Source organism: Suillus paluster, assembly GCF_016628075.1.
Source record: "Suillus paluster strain FC165 chromosome Unknown EDB91scaffold_15, whole genome shotgun sequence".
In the NCBI taxonomy this organism is placed as follows: domain Eukaryota; kingdom Fungi; phylum Basidiomycota; class Agaricomycetes; order Boletales; family Suillaceae; genus Suillus; species Suillus paluster.
Window position 1 is genome coordinate 289068 of NW_024537575.1, and position 18443 is coordinate 307510.

Below are 18443 nucleotides of genomic sequence, written 5' to 3' on the forward strand. Positions count from 1 at the left end.
ATTAGCTAATGTAAATTTACGGAGCCGCCGGAGAATCCCGGTCTCAACTGCTAGTCTCCTGTTGCTGACCTAATACAGACCATATGACAGTCGATATGTCTAGTTGTAAGCTCAACTGCAGGCAGGTTCGGGCGAGTCTCTGAAGTCACAACACCAGCGCCAAGTCTTGCGGTCGGTAGTAGTAGGTAGCAGCAGTATTGATTTGTCTGTAGTGCGAGTTTTCAGTCTGTAGCTACAGTGGAACAGTTGCATTATTGTGTTCATTTCAATGCATTTGGTTCACACAAGTACAGTGGTGCCAACTATGTCACATGCAGTGTCGAATGTACAACTGCCGGAGTACACTTCGAAAGTTCCAAGATAAGCATCAATATTCGGAGTGGGCAGGAGTTCATGATTCTATACTGTGGTATTGTCGGTGGTGTTGTCTGGGGTAGGATCCTGCTTCGTCAACTGGTAGTAAAATGTGAATGAGCAAAGGAATCATGCAACAGAAAACGAGAACGATGGCCACTCACGCCAACATAGAGACCAGAGGACATGATGATGGCAGCGCCGAGAACTGACAGTGAAGACGGTATGACTCCAAAGAACAGGAGTTCAAGCATCACAACGAAAAGCAGCTGGGCATACATTCCAGTGATACCACGCGACACAGTTTCTCGCTGCAGTCCCATTGTCAAAAGGGTCTAGAGTCATAATGAAGCGGTGGGGAATTGCAGGTTCATGAATGTACTCACCTGCGTCGCAAAGCCAAAAATACTGGCCATGAGTAGAAGGATCCACGCCCATGGTGTGGGATACACAATGGAAACATTGAGAACACACATCCTGTTAGAAGCGAAAATGAATCGACACAAAATGCAGGGATGAATTTGCGAACCCCAACAACGCTAAAATGGTACACCATAACGAAAAGTGTATCATGAGATGCATCGGGTGAGCGCGCTTCCCGATTCCACGCATAGATGTATCTGTAAGAAACGATTAGAACGTCAGTACCACGGGGAGTTAAAATGCGTACATGCTCCAGTATTTCCGAGCACACTGATCATGCATGCACTACCGAACACAGACTGGTGAATTGAGTGGGGTAGCGTGTAAATAACGGTGCTCACCTAACACCCACCAGCCTTTGCACTGGTGTTCCTTTCAGCAAGTGATGACCGTCAGGGATAGCAGGCGCAGAGCTAAATATAAATGTAGGCCGGGCTATGAAGATTACACCAAGCAAACTACAAACTAGGGACAGCTGCATAAGCAGTCATAGACAACAGAACTCAAATCATAACCTCACCAGCCGCGACAGCTTGATTGGTGGAGTAGCTCTCCTTCAGCAGGATGCATCCAGCTACCGCTGTTGTAAGAGGTGTTAAAAATATTAGGACAGTCGCATCTGCGACAGACAGATATACAAGCGACCAGTACACGCCACATAGTCCGAAAAACCTTGACCATGAAAAGATCATTGGAAAACGGAGGTCCTGCTCGTGGATCAGTACGCACCCAGTGATCCCACGAATGACTAGTAATGTTCGAACACCTTTAGGGCCAATTATAGGATTAGGGATCCTCATGATAATCCTATGTGTCACTAGCTATAAGTCGCCGTCTGCACAAGCAGTAAACATACATGTATATCACGCAGCATATGAATGTGACGACCTGGGACAAATTGATATTCAACTTGATTCCAGAAGCTATGTTACATACCATCCTGATTGTGATAATCTGTCATACTGTGTTTACTTTATTTGGTACCAAAGATAAAGAAACTGCTAACCTCAAGCGTGTGCACTGAAGGCTCCAATGTGTTTAGTAACTTCACCGAAATATACATACAAGCAGTGGTGAACTGGGCGGATATGATGAATAGCATCCCAACGTTGCTGGCGGCGATGCCTGGGACACTGGGTCGACTATTAATCGGTATTGAACCATTGTATTGGCGTAAGAAAGTGGGTTGGGTCGTGCGGTCAATGAGGGGAGACTTGCTATTGCTCATCTTCGGGCCGCTTGTAGTACTGTTTGGAGCGTCGTGGTGGGTTTAAATACAGGGCCACAGTAGCACGGCCTTAGTCTCGTTGAACCAGCCGTCCAGGTACAGGCTGTGCCCGGTTGTCCCAGAACGGTTATAGTTCAACGAGATGGAGGGCTCAAGCCTCAAGTCACTCAGATCGGGACAACACCAAGACGTTAAGGTGAATATTTAAACCCCGCTAACCTTCAGCGTTAGTCGATTTAACCTCCGTCATGATTAATGTTGTACCACTCGACGATAACAAATTTAGTGCTGTATCTCCAACCTCTACGAACGTCGTAAGTGTGGCCGTGGTAAGGAGTCTGCCTCACCCAGTGAAGAAGAATGTTCAGTGCAGTACTCTGCGAGGGCCTGAAATCTCGATCGATCGAGTGAACTCGAGTGGGACCAAGGACTTTGCTTTGCTGGAAGTCAACCCAGTACTTCTCGAACTCCTGATGCAACGGAAAGATGACGCTGACGAGGGCGAACGGAACCTTGCTATGAGAGCCGATACTTGAATCTCACTACATGGATGGTCCAGACTCCACGCCGTTGCCACAGATGCGATCGTTCAGAATCAGAAGGTAGAACTGCGACAAGCCAGGACTCCAGCCACTGCGCCAGGACCTCCTGCACCCTCACGGAGGACCCGCACCAAACCTTCCCAGTACATCGTGCCCGCTATCATGATCGGACCGGCATTTATCTCGATGAACATATTACCTCTACTCCAGAGGGTTCGCACTCCCCGTACTCAGTAAGCGCCTTTCTTAGGGTTACAGTTACAGAGACGTCAGTCCATCTTAACGTACATCATATCATGTGACAGTGACCACAATGTGATTCCCCAACCAGTATGTGCTGTTCTCCTCCCTTCGCCGTCGGATTCGACTCCACAAAACACAGACGAGTGACTGGAGGTGTGTGTTGGATACCCATTCACATTCTCAAGATTCACCAATACTATATAGTATGGCACATGGTTTCGTTCTGTGCGAAAACATGTCCTCACAGACATAGAGAAAGTCTCGCAGGTCTGTGCAGGCATCAAAAACAAGGGCTTACTGTCCTGCGAGGAGCGACCTTTAATCATGGATGGATATCGAGCATGGGTTTATACCACATTTCACTCACTGGCTAGTAGTCTCGTATTCGGTGAGTACGAGCACAACATATACTACGTTATCATCTGTTGTCTATCAGATGAGAACGATCTACAAGTTGAGGACTTTTCTCAATCCGAGAGGTGATAACGTGGACGTATATTGTGAAGGTTGTCGTACTAACGGTGGAGTATAATGCGGTTGGTGGTTCGCGCTCATGCGTCCACCATGAACCCAGATGGACGGTGCCGGATTTTCCAGATCCGTGCGTTCTCAATGAGACTACTAGATGATATCACCGACACCTTGACATCCATATATGTAGCAAAGAGAATATATGACACAACAAAGATCAGCAAAGGTACAGACGGGCGTCCTAACGGTGTCACACGCCGCAGTATATCTCGAAGTTCAAGATAAGTGGCCCTAGAGTGGGCAGGGGTTCAGGATTTTATGCTATCGGTGGTGTTATCTTGGACGGGTTTCTGCTGTTTCATCTGGCAGGGACATCAAAATGAGTATGTCCATTTCAGACCCCGGTCGATATCGGCGATTTTGCGCGTGTTGCCCATCGACAGTACGATCTTTTTGTGAGTTCTAGTGGTTGTTTCCAGTCTGAAACACATTTCAGGCTGATGTTCAAACCAGCCTCCAGGTATTTCCAGCGGCTCGTGACGTCTGTGCATGGTGAGTTATGTTTTCTTACGTATGCCCCAGATATTGACCATTTTGTTGTTAGGTGTTGTCCAACATAAGAGATTATGTAGTCATGCTCTGCCTCAACTCACGGAGACTCCTGTGGCGCAGTTCCAAATGGCACTCCAGGCATACGATGGAGGCGATATTGACAAAGGCAACACACCTCGTTGATGTCATCTGTCGCATGTTCGAGCTTGCTCGGCCCTACCCACTTTCATCCCAGACGATGCTGAACCTGGACGTGTGCAAGCAGCGAGCGAGGTCAACCGAACAAGATGATCCCTCAGTTCTATTGGCAGCTCTGCGAAATGCACTGCACTTCACGCTCGCGGATTCTTATTCTTCGATCCTTTCTCGTTGTGGACTTATCAGGTTAAGTGAGAAGGACACCCCCGCTCGTCAGAAGACTTTGACTGGCTGGTGGACTATGTAGTTCCACAGACCACGAGACGGCAGGTGACGTTGTGCAGCATAAGCGCCTCGCCGTTTACGTGATGCTGCCCTTTGCGCTGCTCACAGTGCCCGGGAAGTCTTGACTTCAATCGGTGCCATTGACGATACGAGGCTACGGGACGTGGTCCTGACCAAATTATCCCCTGCCGTCCTGATTGCGGTTTGTCCGCGACCGGGTGCAACGTCCGCCCATGATGGTCTTGACTGCTTCTTCGACCATCACCGTGACTTGTGCTATCTCGGCTCTTCACTCTCGCGAGGGATTCCAACTGGCACCCCAGTTTGTTCATAGACCGCCATATAGAACGGTGCGTTAACATGATTGCAAATTTCTGCGATTCATACCGGCCGCATGCCCTTTTACAAGCTGTTATTTTCCTCCGAATCGCACCTGAACAGTTGTCGCCTACAGAACAGGAGTGGTGGGACGTGATCAGGAGTGCATGGACCTCTGCTTTCTTGGTAATTGACGACATATTCGGTTTCGAGTCCCTCCCATCCTTGTGGAAGGCACTAAAAAGGATATACACATGGCTTCGACACCTCGAACAGCTCATCGAAAAAGTGGAGAAGTTTCTCAAAATACTCGAGGGGCGATGTTCAGTACAGGGAGACGGGCTCACCTTTACTGTGAAGGGTCGAGGATTGTAGTCAGCATGCCTCAGAGGTTCAGTCAGCAGTGATTATTGTCATTAGTCCCCTAATTGCAGGGGACTGTGACGACAACTGCTTGCTTTACATCAGACCCCATCATATTGACCTCACGATACATTGTACCCAGGTGTCGCAATCGCCGAGCGTGTGCTCAGGGAAAAGTGGGGTTGAAAGTGCTGAAGTGGGTGTTGTCGATGCGAATTGCTTGCGCTGGAACGAACCCTCCGTTCCATAATTGGTTTTCACGAAGGCAGCGGTAGTACATGGCGCATAAGTTCGACAACAAGAAACCTAAAACCTCAGAAAGACACTTAGTCTCGAACGCTATATGGCTGACTCAATACATAATGTGGAACAGTAACCGTGTCACGTGCAGTCGTCGAGTACAACTGCAAGTGCAAGAAAATTACCAACGCTCGGAGTGGACAGGCGTGCACGATTTTATGCTGCAGGATTGCCAGCAGCGCTGTCTGGGGTGGCTTTTTGCTTTCTCATCTTTGAAACGAAATGAGCACAGAAGTCGTGAAACCAGAAAGCGAGAATGATGACCACTCACGACGACATAGAGAGCAGAGGACATGATGATGGCGGCGCCGAGAACTGACAGCAAAGACGGTATAACTCCGAAAAACAGGAGTTCCAGCACCACAACGAAAAGCAGCTGGGCATACATTCCAGTGATACCACGCGACACAGTTTCTCGTTGCAGCCCCATTGTGAAAAGACTCTAAAGTCATAATGAATTACTACCAGGCAAATACAGGGTCACTTGTACACTTACCTGCGCCACAAAGCCGAAGACGCCAACCATGAAGAGAAGAAAAATCCACATCCACGATGTAGGATATACAATAGGAACATCGAAAACAACCATCCTGTTACAAATAATTAATTGACACGTAAAATGCAGATATGCATTTGCAGACCCCAAAGATGCTATGATAGTGGACCACAACGAAAAGAATGTCATTACATGCATCGGGTGAGCACGCTTCCCAATTGCACGAATTGACGTATCTGTAAAAATCATTAAAGCGGTCATTATCATGAGAAAATAAATCACAATACTTACATGCTCCAGTATTTCCAAGCACACTGATCATACACGCCCTACCGAAAATAGAACAATTGTGAATTTAATGGGGCAGCGCGCACGTAATGGCGCCTACCCAACAGCCGTCAGCCTTTGCGCAGAGGTATAGAGTCCTTGAGGGATGTCATCTGGGGAGCCAAATAGGAACGCGGGCCTGGCAATGAGGACCACACCGAGTAAACTGCAAACTAAGGTTTCAAACCTCCATAAGCAATCATAAATTACCAAAGGCAGAGCATAACTCTTACGTCCGGCGACAGCTTGCTTGATGGAGTATCCCTCATTCAGGAAGATGCAACCAGCAACCGCTGCCGTAAGAGGTGTTAAAAAAATCAAGACCGTCGCATCTGCGACAGACAGATACTGAAGTGACCAGTACAGGCCACTTAATCCAAAAAACCTGGAACATGGAAGGATAATTAGAAACCGTTCAAATCCACGTAGGTAAGTACGCGCCCAGTAATGCCACGAATGACCAGGATCGTCCGAACACCTTTGGGCCCGATTATCGGATTAGGGATTCCCATCGCAATCCTTCGTGTCATCAGTTCAGATTGTTGTCAAAAAAAAACCGACAGACATGTATACCACGCAGCCTATGAACGTGATGCCCTGCGAACAATCGGTATTCAATTCGAGTCGGGGACAAAAGACCAAATTCCCTGACGCACCATCCTGATTACAATGACCTGTTATATTGGGTTCACTCCACATTCGATGACCAAAGACAAAGAAACAGCTAACCTCAAGCGCATGCACCGGTGGCTCCAAAGTGTTTAGCATCTTCACTGAAATGTCCATGGATGCGAAGAAAAATTGGGAGGATATGATGAATAACAGCCCGGCATTGCTGGCAGTGATACTGGGTCTGTCGTTCGCGATTGTTCCATCATCTTGGAATGTTTGTGTGGAACCATAGTTGTGTTCTACGTCATGAATGTTGTGAATGAGTGGGGAGTCGATCCTGCTCATGTTGGACGTTTGCTGCATAGATCGTTCGAAGGTCAGCGTGGGTATACTAGCCCATTGCCCTAATGAGCTGGCAAATGCCTGGATAGGTCGAGATTTGGGAAGTTTGATGCCGCCTCCTGTATAATACGTACATAAGTGGCAAGCGCAAGTGAATCGATACTGTGGCTGATCATATCCGGTGACTGCAGTCTGGAACCAACCGTCGAACGTTCAACGTTCAGCGAATCAGCGTGAACCGTATTCTGTTAAATGCCAGTGTTACTCGGACACCCAGAACTTGAAAAACAGAGCATGACTTCAGGCAGGATCCACCTCATCTCACCAGCTGGTGGTACACACGAGCTAATTCGGAGGTTAATATGCATATTAAACTTCGACGCTAGACCAACACTTTGTTACATACAGCTTTCACAGGCTGGGCGGTCCGGAATACCGACGTCCCACGATCATTCTAGTGATAAGTACGCTCTAGATTTTGTGCATACTTAGACTTGATCTGTTGGTGACTGTCGAATATACTCTTCACCCCACGCATAGTAAGATTCTAGGCAAATGATATTTACCGGTAGGTCAGATACAGCTAGTATGCTGCGTGCACGAGATTCTGCGTTCTTCGATTTACTGCTAACTTGAGTTGATTCGCGAAACTCCCAAATATCTTCCATACTGATATGAGACAAGCGTTGATTCCCTAGCCCAGCTTCTGATGCATATGTGCGACAGCGTTTTAACATTTTGGAGAGGGGCAGCTGGGAAACTAATTCATTAATTAAGTCGGGTAAGTAGACTATGCAGGAAGAGACAGTTTAGAGACCGCACCGTATAATTCTGCCTCAGGATCTCTCTGATGTGCGTTGTTGTACGAACCTAGAACACAACGATGCCTGCGATGCCCTCTAATTATGACGATAAAAATCAAATTGACGCAGTTAAGGCTTCTTACATAAATAGAACTTGTTCCAGACGTCTATTAACGATCAGTCTCTTTTGTGCCCCACGTTCTTCTTAGATGACACGCGCGGACATGGATCGATGTCCCGCCGCACGGCAGTTTGGCGGCATTATGATCTGGATGTCAAGTACCAATGGAGCCCATGGTTCCAAAGACGTAAGACGGAGAAAGTCAGGCTTGATTGGCAAATGTTGGGGGAAAGGCGCGTGAAGGTGTAGCCAGACTTGAGCTCGAGCTCGAGCGGGATGATCCATTGTCTGGATCTCGTCGTAGTGGAGGTAGTCGCTCTCGCGCGTTCCCGAGTAAGGCCCGTTTGAGATGTAAATCGCGCATAAAATGTCATCAATTTTATGGCAGTGAAGGTGAGACTAAACGTGTCAGTGTGAATGAACAGCACGACCACAGCGGTCAACTATACCGTCTATACGGTCGTTTGAGTCGATTAGGCTTGCCGCGAAGGACACGATAGAGGATGATCCAAAGGGGATGCAGGATGATTGAATATTGATCTTTGGTCATTGGTCCCTGGGTCCCAGTTAGGCTAAAAGCACTCTTACATAAGTGATCTGCAAATCGATCAGAATACGAAGCATTCTTCTGGAAGAAGGCTCACGTGCGAGCATGAATTATGTATGCCTGCTCAACTCTGCTGCGTGTCGTTAGCATGTATCCAGTGTTGCGCTTGGAGAGCGGGGTAATGATAATAATAATGACAGAACGGGACGGAGCGCCGAGTATCCACGAAAGGGTTGCTGTCCAACTACGGGGAGGTTATTCTATGGGACGTAAAGTGGGGGATGCGATTTTGTATTTCAATTCGATCGGTCCGACTATATTCTATACACAAATGGGGAGTAAGCACGGCGGGCATACTACTATCAAAGTTCGAACTTGGACTATGTAGGTGTAGCTTGATCAATCGCCACTTACGGCGCTCCATGACGGACTCATATCACGTGATGCACAACTCGGATGAGGTTAAGTTCGACTCTACAGGACGAGTCACTGGTGACTGGAAGTCACATCAAAGTAAGTCCGCCCCCCGATCATCGAGGACGTCCAAGTTCAGAATCAAAATCTTCAAGTCCACGACAGCTAGAAACGTGCCACAAGCGCGGACGAATCAGTAAGTCCGCGGAGTCCTAATGCGATGATCGCAGGGTCAGGGATGTGGGGAAACTGACATACCGAGAGCAATCTTCTAGGCTGGCATTCCGTGTCCGAAGGGATGTGATTACAACAAGAATGTATACAAGTCTGTGAGACCATGACGGAAGTTCCTTAGCTACTTGATACAATATGAAGGGGCGCGTCTCACACCTCCAGGGTGAAACAGCGATTCGTACGGTGTAGGCGGTTGTTGGGGTACAACACTTGGGATGAAACACGCCTTGCGCTTAGATAAGATAACTCGCAGGTTGTTATCGTGGGGCACCAAGCTTGATGGTTATAGGAAGGTGCGACGAAACAATTTTCCGATATCAGAAACGGTCGAAAACAGAACCCATGTCACTTAACATCAGGATCAGTGACATGTTACCTGTGGGTGGGCGGGTGTTGCGTGCTGTCGGACTCTGAGTGTACTTGATGTGGCACAACGGAGAAGTCTGAATGATGTGTGGTATTTAAGTCACATGAGCGAACGATCTATAATTGTGAGTGGAAGGTTTGCCCGATAGAGTGGGATCCCCCGATGAAGGCGCAACAGATCCTTTAGGGGAAACAAAGAAGCAATTATGGGCGTCAAAGATCATGCTATCGTAGGGCTATCCGTAGGGGAGAATTGCAGGAATCAGAATGCGTGGAGCACGGAGTAGCCAGAGAGCCTCTTACTCTCTTTGGATCAAAAGCAAGTATCGGGGGCTACGAAATAGCAGTCCCACAGCTCCGAGAGGAACGAAGTGAACGGTGTGGCTCACCGTCTAGGGAACAAGGAGCCATCACCGTCGAAGTCTCGCGCAGTAGATGATCACATACCAATCGATAGATAGCGTGATGGAACATCGATAACGTGGGGAGCAAAGAAGATCACGAGCAAGAAATGATGCATGTATCTCCGCTGAGCGAGGACACACGCCGCGCAAGCTCCTATCAGGCTCAACTGCAAGGAATTCGAAGTTTTGTGCTCAGGGTGGATGAATACTGAGACTTGCCTCGGGGCTGGCTTTGCAGCACCTTGGTGGCAAAAGTGATCTGAGCACGAGGCAAAGTCTAAACATGGATCGAGATTAAATAAACTGCTTGGCACCCCGGAATGCCCTCTACAGTATAGTCCCGGAGGAAGGACCATATGCATTTATACACATGATCCGTCATCCATGCTGATGCATTCCGAAATACTAAAATTATTACAGTATCTTTAAGCTTACGGTTGAATAGAGTGGAGTGAGGCGGAGTTGCTGTGAATATGTTTTTGGGCTGCGCAAGGCAATGGCAGTGAGGGAGTGGAGCACCGGCGTAGAGTGCAGTAAGTCACCGGAGGCTGAGGCTGAGCATGGCTGAGCGGGAGGCATCGACACCTCGGAGTGGCGCAATTTAACCGGACAAAGCCGGTTCAGATCTGTGGACATCAGACGCTTGATCTCGAAGGCGGGGCCTTGGTGTTCGATGCTTGGGTATCTTGGACCGCTTTACCCAAACTTGTCCACAAATGATGACACCGTTTCCTCAATAACGGATCCATCCAGCCAAAGTAGGCTCTTCATTCAAGTTTATTGTTTTAGATGCCAGATTTCAGTCGTACGTTTGAACCGAGGGCTATCAAGAGCGACGTAAGAATGCCTTCGATCTCACGAGGTACTTGTGTGGTGCCGTGTGTATCCAGTCGAACCAGTGCTATTAGAATTGGGGCGTGCCCGAGACAATCACGACAGCTAGCTACGTTCCATACATCACTGTCGTACGATACGTGGATAGTATCTAGACTTGTCATCTCTACCAGGGCATTCTCTTGGCTTGGGTGAGTGCTACGCATGGTTGATAGTCGACTGGCAAGGAACGGCGAGGATGGGAAATACCGTTGGAAGCCAGGTTTACGCGTGTCCGTCGGGACATTGTCCCTGCTTATCACACCAAGGCCTGAGACCTTCCCAAGCTTCAAAATCTCACCGTCGCCTGCTTGATGTGACTTCTCAGAGCTTTCTATACCAGGTAATACATGCTTCCGAGAGCAGTGACTTTTCTCAGATCTGGAAGCAAAAGATGCGTGATGACGAGCTTTCGACACAGCGATCCCTCAGGACGGTGTGACATGCCCCGCAGCCGCAACCGAAAATAGTATTAGTAAACGCGAGGCAGACAGCGAAGGCACGCCAATAGCCCAGATCAGTGAGCCATTCTGGTGGGTCAGTGTCCGCTCAGTTAGAGCGGATCGCTTCGAAATCGAATACGGTTCTAGATTTGAAATTACACTGATGGAAATGGAGATAAATTCCTTGAGAGTTGGTGGACGGTCAACTCACAATCAGCGCCCCGTGGACACATGGACATCATGACCATGAATTTCACTATACCAGTATATTCAGATACCTTCAAAACCCCACTCTCGTCGGTACCGCAGAGGAAATAGACTGTGGCGATCCTTACGGTTGGTTCATAACGAGATCCGTGTATGATCCGCTGCATTTCTGGTGACAAACTTGCTTCAAGGACCAACGCAAAATTGGTGTAGCTTAGGTAGATAGAAGGGATTACTTACGAGATGGTAGTGTATGCGTACGACATGATGTTGCATGTTGTACGAGAATACCAATGCTTCACAAACACTCTGGCCCTGGCTGAACGCATGGTCTGCCCTCTTTATCGACAGAGGGCGCATCATACAACCAAGTAAAGATAAAGATATGATGTAGACATAAATTGTGTCCAGGTACCTTGCGTAGGCCTTTACGACCGTAGTAGAATCACGGCTTTGCAAGGGTCAAGGTTCGCGACCGAGAAGCCCTCGACCTGAGGTGAAAACGCCGTTCGGTATGTTACTATGTAGTAGCTACCCCGTAACCTTTTCTGTCAAGAGAGGTCTTGGTTGAGGTCATGATGGTTCTGGCGCTGTGCCTTGTACAGTCACTCATTGGTGTGGCTTCACAGAGTTTTGTCCCAAGTTGGATGCGAGTAGGGATGCACGTGCATACTAATGGCATAGCAAGGGTTGAAGCTTCGAAGATAGAGATCGCCGTATCAAAAGCTGAGGGACCTCCGAGTCCAAGTCGTTGGGTTCCGCGTCCCTATAGAGAACGATAATGAATGCTGATGAGGGCAAGATATATAGAAGTCGTGTCATTGGTGGGTGCCAAAAAAGGTTGGCAATATTTATGACGTGCGCCCACAAGTATTTAGTAGGAATTTTTGGTGCGCACTGCGGAAAACAGATTAGACTTTGGGGGAGACGGAGATACATGTATAACGTGAATGTGCCGCTCTGGAACCGTTCGGCCCTTCGAGGACGGATTCTCAGAATCTGAGTTCAGAGGCACGAAAAGGGCGCGGACACTGGTAGCTGAATCTTGGGAGTCGAGAACCTGGCGGCACTGAATCGAGTAAGACTACATACTACTATTCCAACATTTGAGGTTCAGACATAATCGAAGTGGTCACGGGACTCCACTCAAGGCCTCGTGTAGCCAGTAGTAACAGGTAGTAACTCAACCAACGCAGGTTTTGTGTTGGTAATAATGGCGCGGGGACGTAGCCATGGACGTCTTGATGGGAGTCGCCAATGATTGTCATGATCGAATTACTGTGGTACGACTCGCGAGAGTTGAAGCAGCCATGTTCCTTGATGGTAATATGTCATGTGCACTATAATCTGAAACGACTGCGGTGGAGAATATATGAATCGTTGGACGCATTACAGAGTTGAATAGCGGATACGGGTTAAACGAAAAAGCGGGCTTGAGGCAGGGCCTGGCAGGGTTGCTGCGGCAGAGTCGGCAGTAATTGGCTACGGTAGCGGTAAAGGAGCCGGGTGGCAGTGTTTTTGTGCCGAAATGCCGAGATTCTGATTGATCGAACTAAAAAGGAAATTGGTTTATGTAATTTGTGGATGAGTAGTACAGTAACGAATTCAAGCTAAATAGGCTTAGGTATGACCGATAGTTGGCCGATAGCACCCCCTCCCTTCCTCCACAACAAATAACTTGTCAGTTTACTATCAAGTACTTCTATTTCACGAGTTCATCCTCTATAATATACTTCTGTAGGCTACCCCAATCTGTACATCAATCCATCTTCTATCTTGTAGCTATGGCCGCTACATCTCAACCTATCGCTTTCCAGTCTCCTAACCATCCTGATTTCCACATGGCATCAGGTTCATTCACCGGTACAAACAATACTAGGCCTTACTTTCTAGGTTCTCCGATATCATGGCGTGCTGGTTCATTCGGCAGCCGTTTCTATCCCGGTTGTTCACCTGGTCAACTTCTGGGTCCATTAGAGTCAGTTCATACTTTAATTTCTTGTTGTCTATGTGCTGATATCATCTATGTAGTCCTTATGAATTCAAGTGTGCCAAATTAGTCATCTTCAATCGAAAGTGACCGTGGTTCAATTCTTAACGCTCTCGGTGCGTTCGACAGGGAGGACGAATTGGTAAGTTCGTGGCCTCCGTACTTCGTGTCAACCTCTCATAGTTCTATTCTGGCAGTGCCGCAACTACACATGTTGTGGTTTACAGTTAGATGACCTGCATGCTCTGCTACAGCATTTCGAGGAGGTTCACGTTGTCGTACTTGACCAATTTGGTCACCCTCAGTTCCCAGTCGTTCCTCCTCTACCCCAATCTATTCGCGATGCAACTGCTTCCTATTTCTCCGAACTTCATCAGCACCCTACATGTTACAATCAAGGTGGCTTCGACCCTGATGACATGGAACTTGACGTTGATCAGGGTAGCACACCTTCCTCAAACGCGCCATCTCCCCCTGACACTCCTCTTACCACCCCACTGTCGTCACACCCTACTCATTCGTTTAACCACTTTGGTCAGTCGAAGCCTACCTCTCCGCATCTTCCCGTGTCGGCATTTGATACGACAACGGTCCTCCCCTCCCGCTCCATTCACGGCTCTGCATTCCCACCATCCCGGAACGGTCTCCCAAATGTGGCAAATGCCCCCGATGCATTTAATGGTTACGCGGGCTACTCCGACTATTCATCCTCAATGCCTGGCACTGTTCCTTCCCCACCCGCGAGCGATGATGTTCATTCACCTGTCTCACCTGTCAGTGAGCTGGGTAGTCCCTACGGTTGTCTTCCTCCAGCCGTAGTATTCTCCACGAGCAATACTCCCATTAACACCCCTTCAGCCTCCCGCGTTCCGTCACCAGCAAGCGCCTCGCGCCACCCCGCGCCCTCCGCGGCTGCGCCTAATTCGTCGGCGTCCTCGGATTCCCTTGCTTCTTCTAAAGCTTTCACATCACAACAAGCCAATCAGCGTGCTAGTACCACGCTCTCTCGCCCTGCATCATCATTACTACTATCGAAGCCCTTCCGCTGCCCTAAGCCAAATTGTAACAAGAGCTACAAGCAAGCTAATGGGCTCAAATATCACATGACCCACGGCAGCTGTAACTTTGCACCACCCAAAGACCTCGAGCAAGTACAAGCGCTGCTGGCTAGCAAGCGCTCCGCTCGTGAGGCTGCTGGGCAGGAAGATCAGGGCATCACAGAGGGTGAGATGCGCGAAGTCGAACGGGAGGCAGAACGCAGGCTGCGGCCCTTTGCTTGTGGTGTCAGTGATTGCCAGCGCCGATACAAGAACTATGAACGGTTTGCGTTATCACTACCAGCACTCGGGTGACCATGGTGCAATTGGCTTGGCTCTTCTGGCTAGTGGACAGCACGAATGCCTGCAACACGCCCACGGACGGAGTAGTGCCGCAAGCTCGCGGCATTCAACACCAGTGGCGAGTGGCCACTCGACGCCAGTGAGCGGACACTCGACACCGACATATGCTCAGCAATATCAGCAGCAGATGCTTTACTCGTCCGCACAGCAGCAGTATTTGCGCCAGCAGCAGGCTCTACAAGCACAAGTGCAGATAGGCTATCACGGAGTCGCTGCCGAAGCTGTTCTTGTTGCCCAACACTGAAGATCGACGCTCGCTCGAGATGCAGCAGTCCGACAGGACGACACTTCGAATGTAGACTGGATGTATTTTTTAGACCTTCCATATCCCTCCTGGCTGTCGGTTACCCCCTCCCCACTGCTGGGGCGACCTCAGTCTCCCCGACACATGGCGCAAAAGTAAAAATTATATATATTGGTCCACTATTGTTCTATATCCCGTCTCTCGCCTTCTCCACTCTGCTTACCATCTATTGTGCTCTTACATGTGGTTCTCCTTTTACCGGCCTACAACATATCCCAGGTCGACGCCCATCGCTTCTCAGATTCGTTCGTTGACCGGTTCTCATTTTACTTTCCTTTGTGTCTGGCACTATACGGCTGCTTCCCATTCCTCCCTTGGGTTGTTCCCTACGCCCCCTCACCGCATAGAGTATAGCAGCCTTCGTACATTCTAAAAGCCGGAAATCTGTACTATTATGCAGGCTGGCATCTTCCTAATCTTGCTCATCTGTCATCTCTCGTACTCGTACTCGCACACATTAACTATCTACACAAACAGTATGACTACCTATTTCACGTGCAGTGGATTTCGTGGTCTTGACTGGAGTGCGAGCCTCGGACAGCGTTGAGTCGACAATCTAGTCAAGTCAGTCTTAGTGTTTTGCCACGTGTTGATCGGGATCAAAATGGTTTGTGACATGTACGATCTCGGAGAGATCTGATCGACGACTTTGTCTCAGCGCGCACAAGTCTCTTTGCATTGGCGATCTATTTGCGATTCGACGGATCAAACGCACAAACGCATTCACCAAGGCAGTGAGAACAAGCTGAATCTTACAGCTTGACTCTTCGCAGCGATATTTGACAGCTCATAGGTAGCGTAGGAACAGAAATGGCGTACATGTACGAAAAGGGAATGTTAAGAATGGAGAGTCTATCATAGCTTGACGAAGGGCTAAAAAACTTTTTTCTAGTATCAAGTATCACGACAACTTGGAGTGCGTCCGCGACCAATCGATTAACATATATAGGTAATAGAAGTGCCGGTCCTTGCTTTCTCTTCTAAGCTACCCAAAGACCACCCGAGGGAAAAGCTTTTCTAAAAGCACGGCCACCTCCGAGGTCCAGTTCCAAGCTTCGTATTTCTCCTCACCGGCCCAGTCCAACTTAAGATATTCTAAATCCGAGTCACGTCGGCCCTCGAGGTCGAGTAAGCTCTCCATATCTTCAACGTCTTCGTGCGCATCAGCCCATGTAATAGTAATCCAGAGTTTCTTCAAGCGAGGACACAGATCGACGAAATTGACGAACCCGAGCAATGTGACTGGGTTTAGAGCACTGCACCCACGATCCTTGTTCAGGGACAACACCTCAAGACAAGGCCAGGCTTCTGCCATTTCCACGAGGTCATCGTTGTCGATGTCAATACGGGATTTCGTGTTGAGTTCCACGACCTGAAGGTGACTGAGGTAGAAGAGCGGCCGTATGGTTTCAATTGTGATGGCTGTGTCTGCGGATGTGCGTTTGCAGTGAAAGGAATCGAGTAAGTGTATGCGCTGCAGGTGCCTGAAAGCCTCGCGTGTATGGAGCGAGTCGAAAAGTACCTGCAGCGGGCCTCCTCCACCGAGCGTGATCTTGTCGGATCGAAGTGTCATTGTGGTGAGTTTATGAGGCCATAGACGTGTGAAGACTTCGGTGTCTCGCCATTCTTTGATCACCCAATCAACACTTTCATGGTTCTCGAAGAGAAAGGGGCCGCGGGATGAGCCAAAAATATCTTCGAGATCACTGCCGGTGGGGAGATGTGTCTGGAAGCTGGTAAGAGATGAGAGACTACCAAGATGAATCATGGCGTCCTTGGTGATGGCCGGAGTGACGACGCTATGCAGGTTGTGCAAGTTTTGGATAGCATGCGACAGTGGCAGAGCGAATGTTGGCACATCCCATGGGCCAAGTGAGTAGTTGGCGTAAACCTTGAAGCTTTCAAGTGACGGACAAGAGGAGGGTAATGACCGTATGACCATGTCAAATACAGGCAAAACATCCTCATCACCTTTGTAGTGCTCATCTTTTTCGTGGTATTTAATGTTGATGGTAAGATGCCGCAGACGCGGGCCAAGCAAGGGGGGGACCAGATGGCAGAAATGATTACAATCGACAAATAAGCTTCGTAAGTTTGGCAGCAGGACCTTGGAAGAGCAGACAAGGGTTTGCAAAAAAAATTCGACATGAGTCTGCCAACTGGCATAGGTCATGGTTAAAAACCGGATACGATGTGCATAGCGGTTAATGATGGCCAGCTGAGACTCTGTTGGGATCTGTGCCATCAGTAAATATATGTGTATTTCTCCTGAAAAAAAGAACTGACGATGCAGTGGTCTTCCTGGAGTTCTTCCCTAACATGTCCCTCGCGTGGCATCGGCAGCATAATCCCAGCACATCGCAGGAGGGGCGTAAGGTGCATCATCGTTTCCCAGAGAGCATCCAATGCTTGCTCCGTGAACGCGCGACACGTTAATGCAAGGGCTGACAAGGTCCTCCTGGAAAGCGTGGTAGGATCACGTCTGTGAACTGGTATCTCGGAGATGAAGAGTGTGGAGATTTGGTGTGTGCCGACATAACTTATGATGTGCGAGAAAATTTCAGACACTAAGAGGGCGCGAGGCATTGTACTATTGGCAGTTAAAAGGGGCATTGCTGAAGCCATTAGGAGTACGGGGGGTACAGTGAATTTAAAGGAGTACTTCACTTGTGAGGGGGTTTTAAGTTGAAGTGGATGTGGGCAATCCACAGGAAAAAGAGTACTGTGGACGATCGGAGTAGCGGAGTATCTGAGTTGTACTATGTGACCCACCGCTAACAGTCTCAACTGTTCTATGCTACCGCACGTCCAAGGGGCAAGTCGCAGCTACAAAACACAGTAAATCAGCTTTCATCCTTTATCGCGGTTCAACTCACTGAAGTTTAACGTGGTCAATTGTCAACTTAGAATACTAGATATGGGAGCATGATGTAATGTGATTTTCGAGGATTTGCGGCGCGTTTTTGGAAATTCAACTCTGACGCTAAGGTGACTTATATAAACGTACATGCCACAGATATTCCAATCCGGCCACAAGCTACATCAGATAACTGACCCCAAAACGATAAATTCTTAGCTAGCTTTGTCTGATCTAAAATCTGTACAATACCTATCAGAATTGTATCCCACATGAGAAAGCTTTGAATACCTGGACTTAGTTGGATGGAACCCCCCAAATGCACAATTGTGACACTCTAGTTGCATTGACCTGTCAGCTTACCACCGAGATGGCACGTATTGCAACACCCACCCACCATGGCAAAGAAAGATTAAATTTTTGGGAGCGACCACTGTTACCTACATCAGTAAATCACAAATTCTTCCACAGAAAGTACAAAAATTG

At 48.5% G+C, this 18443-nt stretch overlaps 6 protein-coding genes across 6 annotated transcripts; 2 read left to right on the forward strand and 4 right to left on the reverse strand.

Moving 5' to 3' along the window:
• Positions 1-97: 97 nt before the first annotated feature.
• Positions 98-2191, reverse strand: EDB91DRAFT_1122065 (drug/metabolite transporter superfamily). Its single transcript, XM_041318271.1, has 11 exons — positions 1784-2191; positions 1714-1731; positions 1634-1665; positions 1507-1584; positions 1298-1449; positions 1119-1242; positions 1025-1062; positions 884-974; positions 741-831; positions 519-689; positions 98-453 (listed from the first exon to the last, which is right to left on the reverse strand). The coding sequence occupies exons 1-11, from the start codon at positions 2003-2005 to the stop codon at positions 400-402; spliced, it is 1071 nt and encodes a 356-aa protein (XP_041179151.1). The 5' UTR covers positions 2006-2191; the 3' UTR covers positions 98-399.
• Positions 2192-5104: 2913 nt separating this feature from the next.
• On the reverse strand, positions 5105-7218 carry EDB91DRAFT_171449 (uncharacterized protein). The gene is made up of 11 exons (XM_041326307.1): positions 6770-7218; positions 6697-6714; positions 6606-6637; positions 6482-6559; positions 6274-6425; positions 6102-6213; positions 6005-6042; positions 5859-5949; positions 5714-5807; positions 5489-5659; positions 5105-5427 (listed from the first exon to the last, which is right to left on the reverse strand). The coding sequence occupies exons 1-11, from the start codon at positions 7013-7015 to the stop codon at positions 5374-5376; spliced, it is 1086 nt and encodes a 361-aa protein (XP_041179152.1). The 5' UTR covers positions 7016-7218; the 3' UTR covers positions 5105-5373.
• Positions 7219-8029: 811 nt separating this feature from the next.
• On the forward strand, positions 8030-9539 carry EDB91DRAFT_1335469 (uncharacterized protein; the record flags this gene model as incomplete). The annotated part of the gene is made up of 7 exons (XM_041325497.1): positions 8030-8105; positions 8168-8311; positions 8531-8562; positions 8613-8719; positions 8854-8978; positions 9045-9075; positions 9255-9539. 7 exons carry the CDS (start codon positions 8030-8032, stop codon positions 9352-9354), a joined length of 615 nt encoding a protein of 204 aa, XP_041179153.1. The 3' UTR covers positions 9355-9539.
• On the reverse strand, positions 9540-10538 carry EDB91DRAFT_1122084 (uncharacterized protein). Its single transcript, XM_041318272.1, has 4 exons — positions 10103-10538; positions 9927-10050; positions 9783-9871; positions 9540-9715 (listed from the first exon to the last, which is right to left on the reverse strand). The coding sequence occupies exons 1-3, from the start codon at positions 10166-10168 to the stop codon at positions 9813-9815; spliced, it is 249 nt and encodes an 82-aa protein (XP_041179154.1). The 5' UTR covers positions 10169-10538; the 3' UTR covers positions 9540-9715; positions 9783-9812.
• A 2652-nt stretch (positions 10539-13190) lies between these two features.
• EDB91DRAFT_1246520 (uncharacterized protein) lies at positions 13191-15040 on the forward strand (the record flags this gene model as incomplete). The annotated part of the gene is made up of 5 exons (XM_041322668.1): positions 13191-13384; positions 13438-13452; positions 13526-13538; positions 13594-14679; positions 14738-15040. 5 exons carry the CDS (start codon positions 13191-13193, stop codon positions 15038-15040), a joined length of 1611 nt encoding a protein of 536 aa, XP_041179155.1.
• A 1045-nt stretch (positions 15041-16085) lies between these two features.
• EDB91DRAFT_1246521 (uncharacterized protein) lies at positions 16086-17686 on the reverse strand (the record flags this gene model as incomplete). The annotated part of the gene is made up of 2 exons (XM_041322669.1): positions 16086-17336; positions 17387-17686. The coding sequence occupies 2 exons, from the start codon at positions 17684-17686 to the stop codon at positions 16086-16088; spliced, it is 1551 nt and encodes a 516-aa protein (XP_041179156.1).
• Between the last annotated feature and the right edge of the window lie 757 nt (positions 17687-18443).

Excerpts from the sequence above, each read along its gene's own strand:
- EDB91DRAFT_1122065 (XM_041318271.1), bottom strand. The coding sequence starts at position 2,005 with ATGAGCAATAGCAAGTCTCCCCTCATTGACCGCACGACCCAACCCACT. Across the intron at positions 1,063-1,118 it reads CAAAGGCTGGTGGGTGTTAG|TGCATGCATGATCAGTGTGC; the intron begins GTGAGCACCGTT and ends TGTGTTCGGTAG. Across the intron at positions 975-1,024 it reads GCTCGGAAATACTGGAGCAT|ATACATCTATGCGTGGAATC; the intron begins GTACGCATTTTA and ends CGTTTCTTACAG.
- EDB91DRAFT_171449 (XM_041326307.1), bottom strand. The coding sequence starts at position 7,015 with ATGCAGCAAACGTCCAACATGAGCAGGATCGACTCCCCACTCATTCAC. Across the intron at positions 6,426-6,481 it reads GTCATTCGTGGCATTACTGG|GTTTTTTGGATTAAGTGGCC; the intron begins GCGCGTACTTAC and ends TCCATGTTCCAG. Across the intron at positions 5,660-5,713 it reads TCTTCGGCTTTGTGGCGCAG|AGTCTTTTCACAATGGGGCT; the intron begins GTAAGTGTACAA and ends TTATGACTTTAG.
- EDB91DRAFT_1122084 (XM_041318272.1), bottom strand. The coding sequence starts at position 10,168 with ATGTTTAGACTTTGCCTCGTGCTCAGATCACTTTTGCCACCAAGGTGC. Across the intron at positions 10,051-10,102 it reads GCTGCAAAGCCAGCCCCGAG|TTGAGCCTGATAGGAGCTTG; the intron begins GCAAGTCTCAGT and ends AATTCCTTGCAG. Across the intron at positions 9,872-9,926 it reads ATCACGCTATCTATCGATTG|ACGGTGAGCCACACCGTTCA; the intron begins GTATGTGATCAT and ends CTTGTTCCCTAG.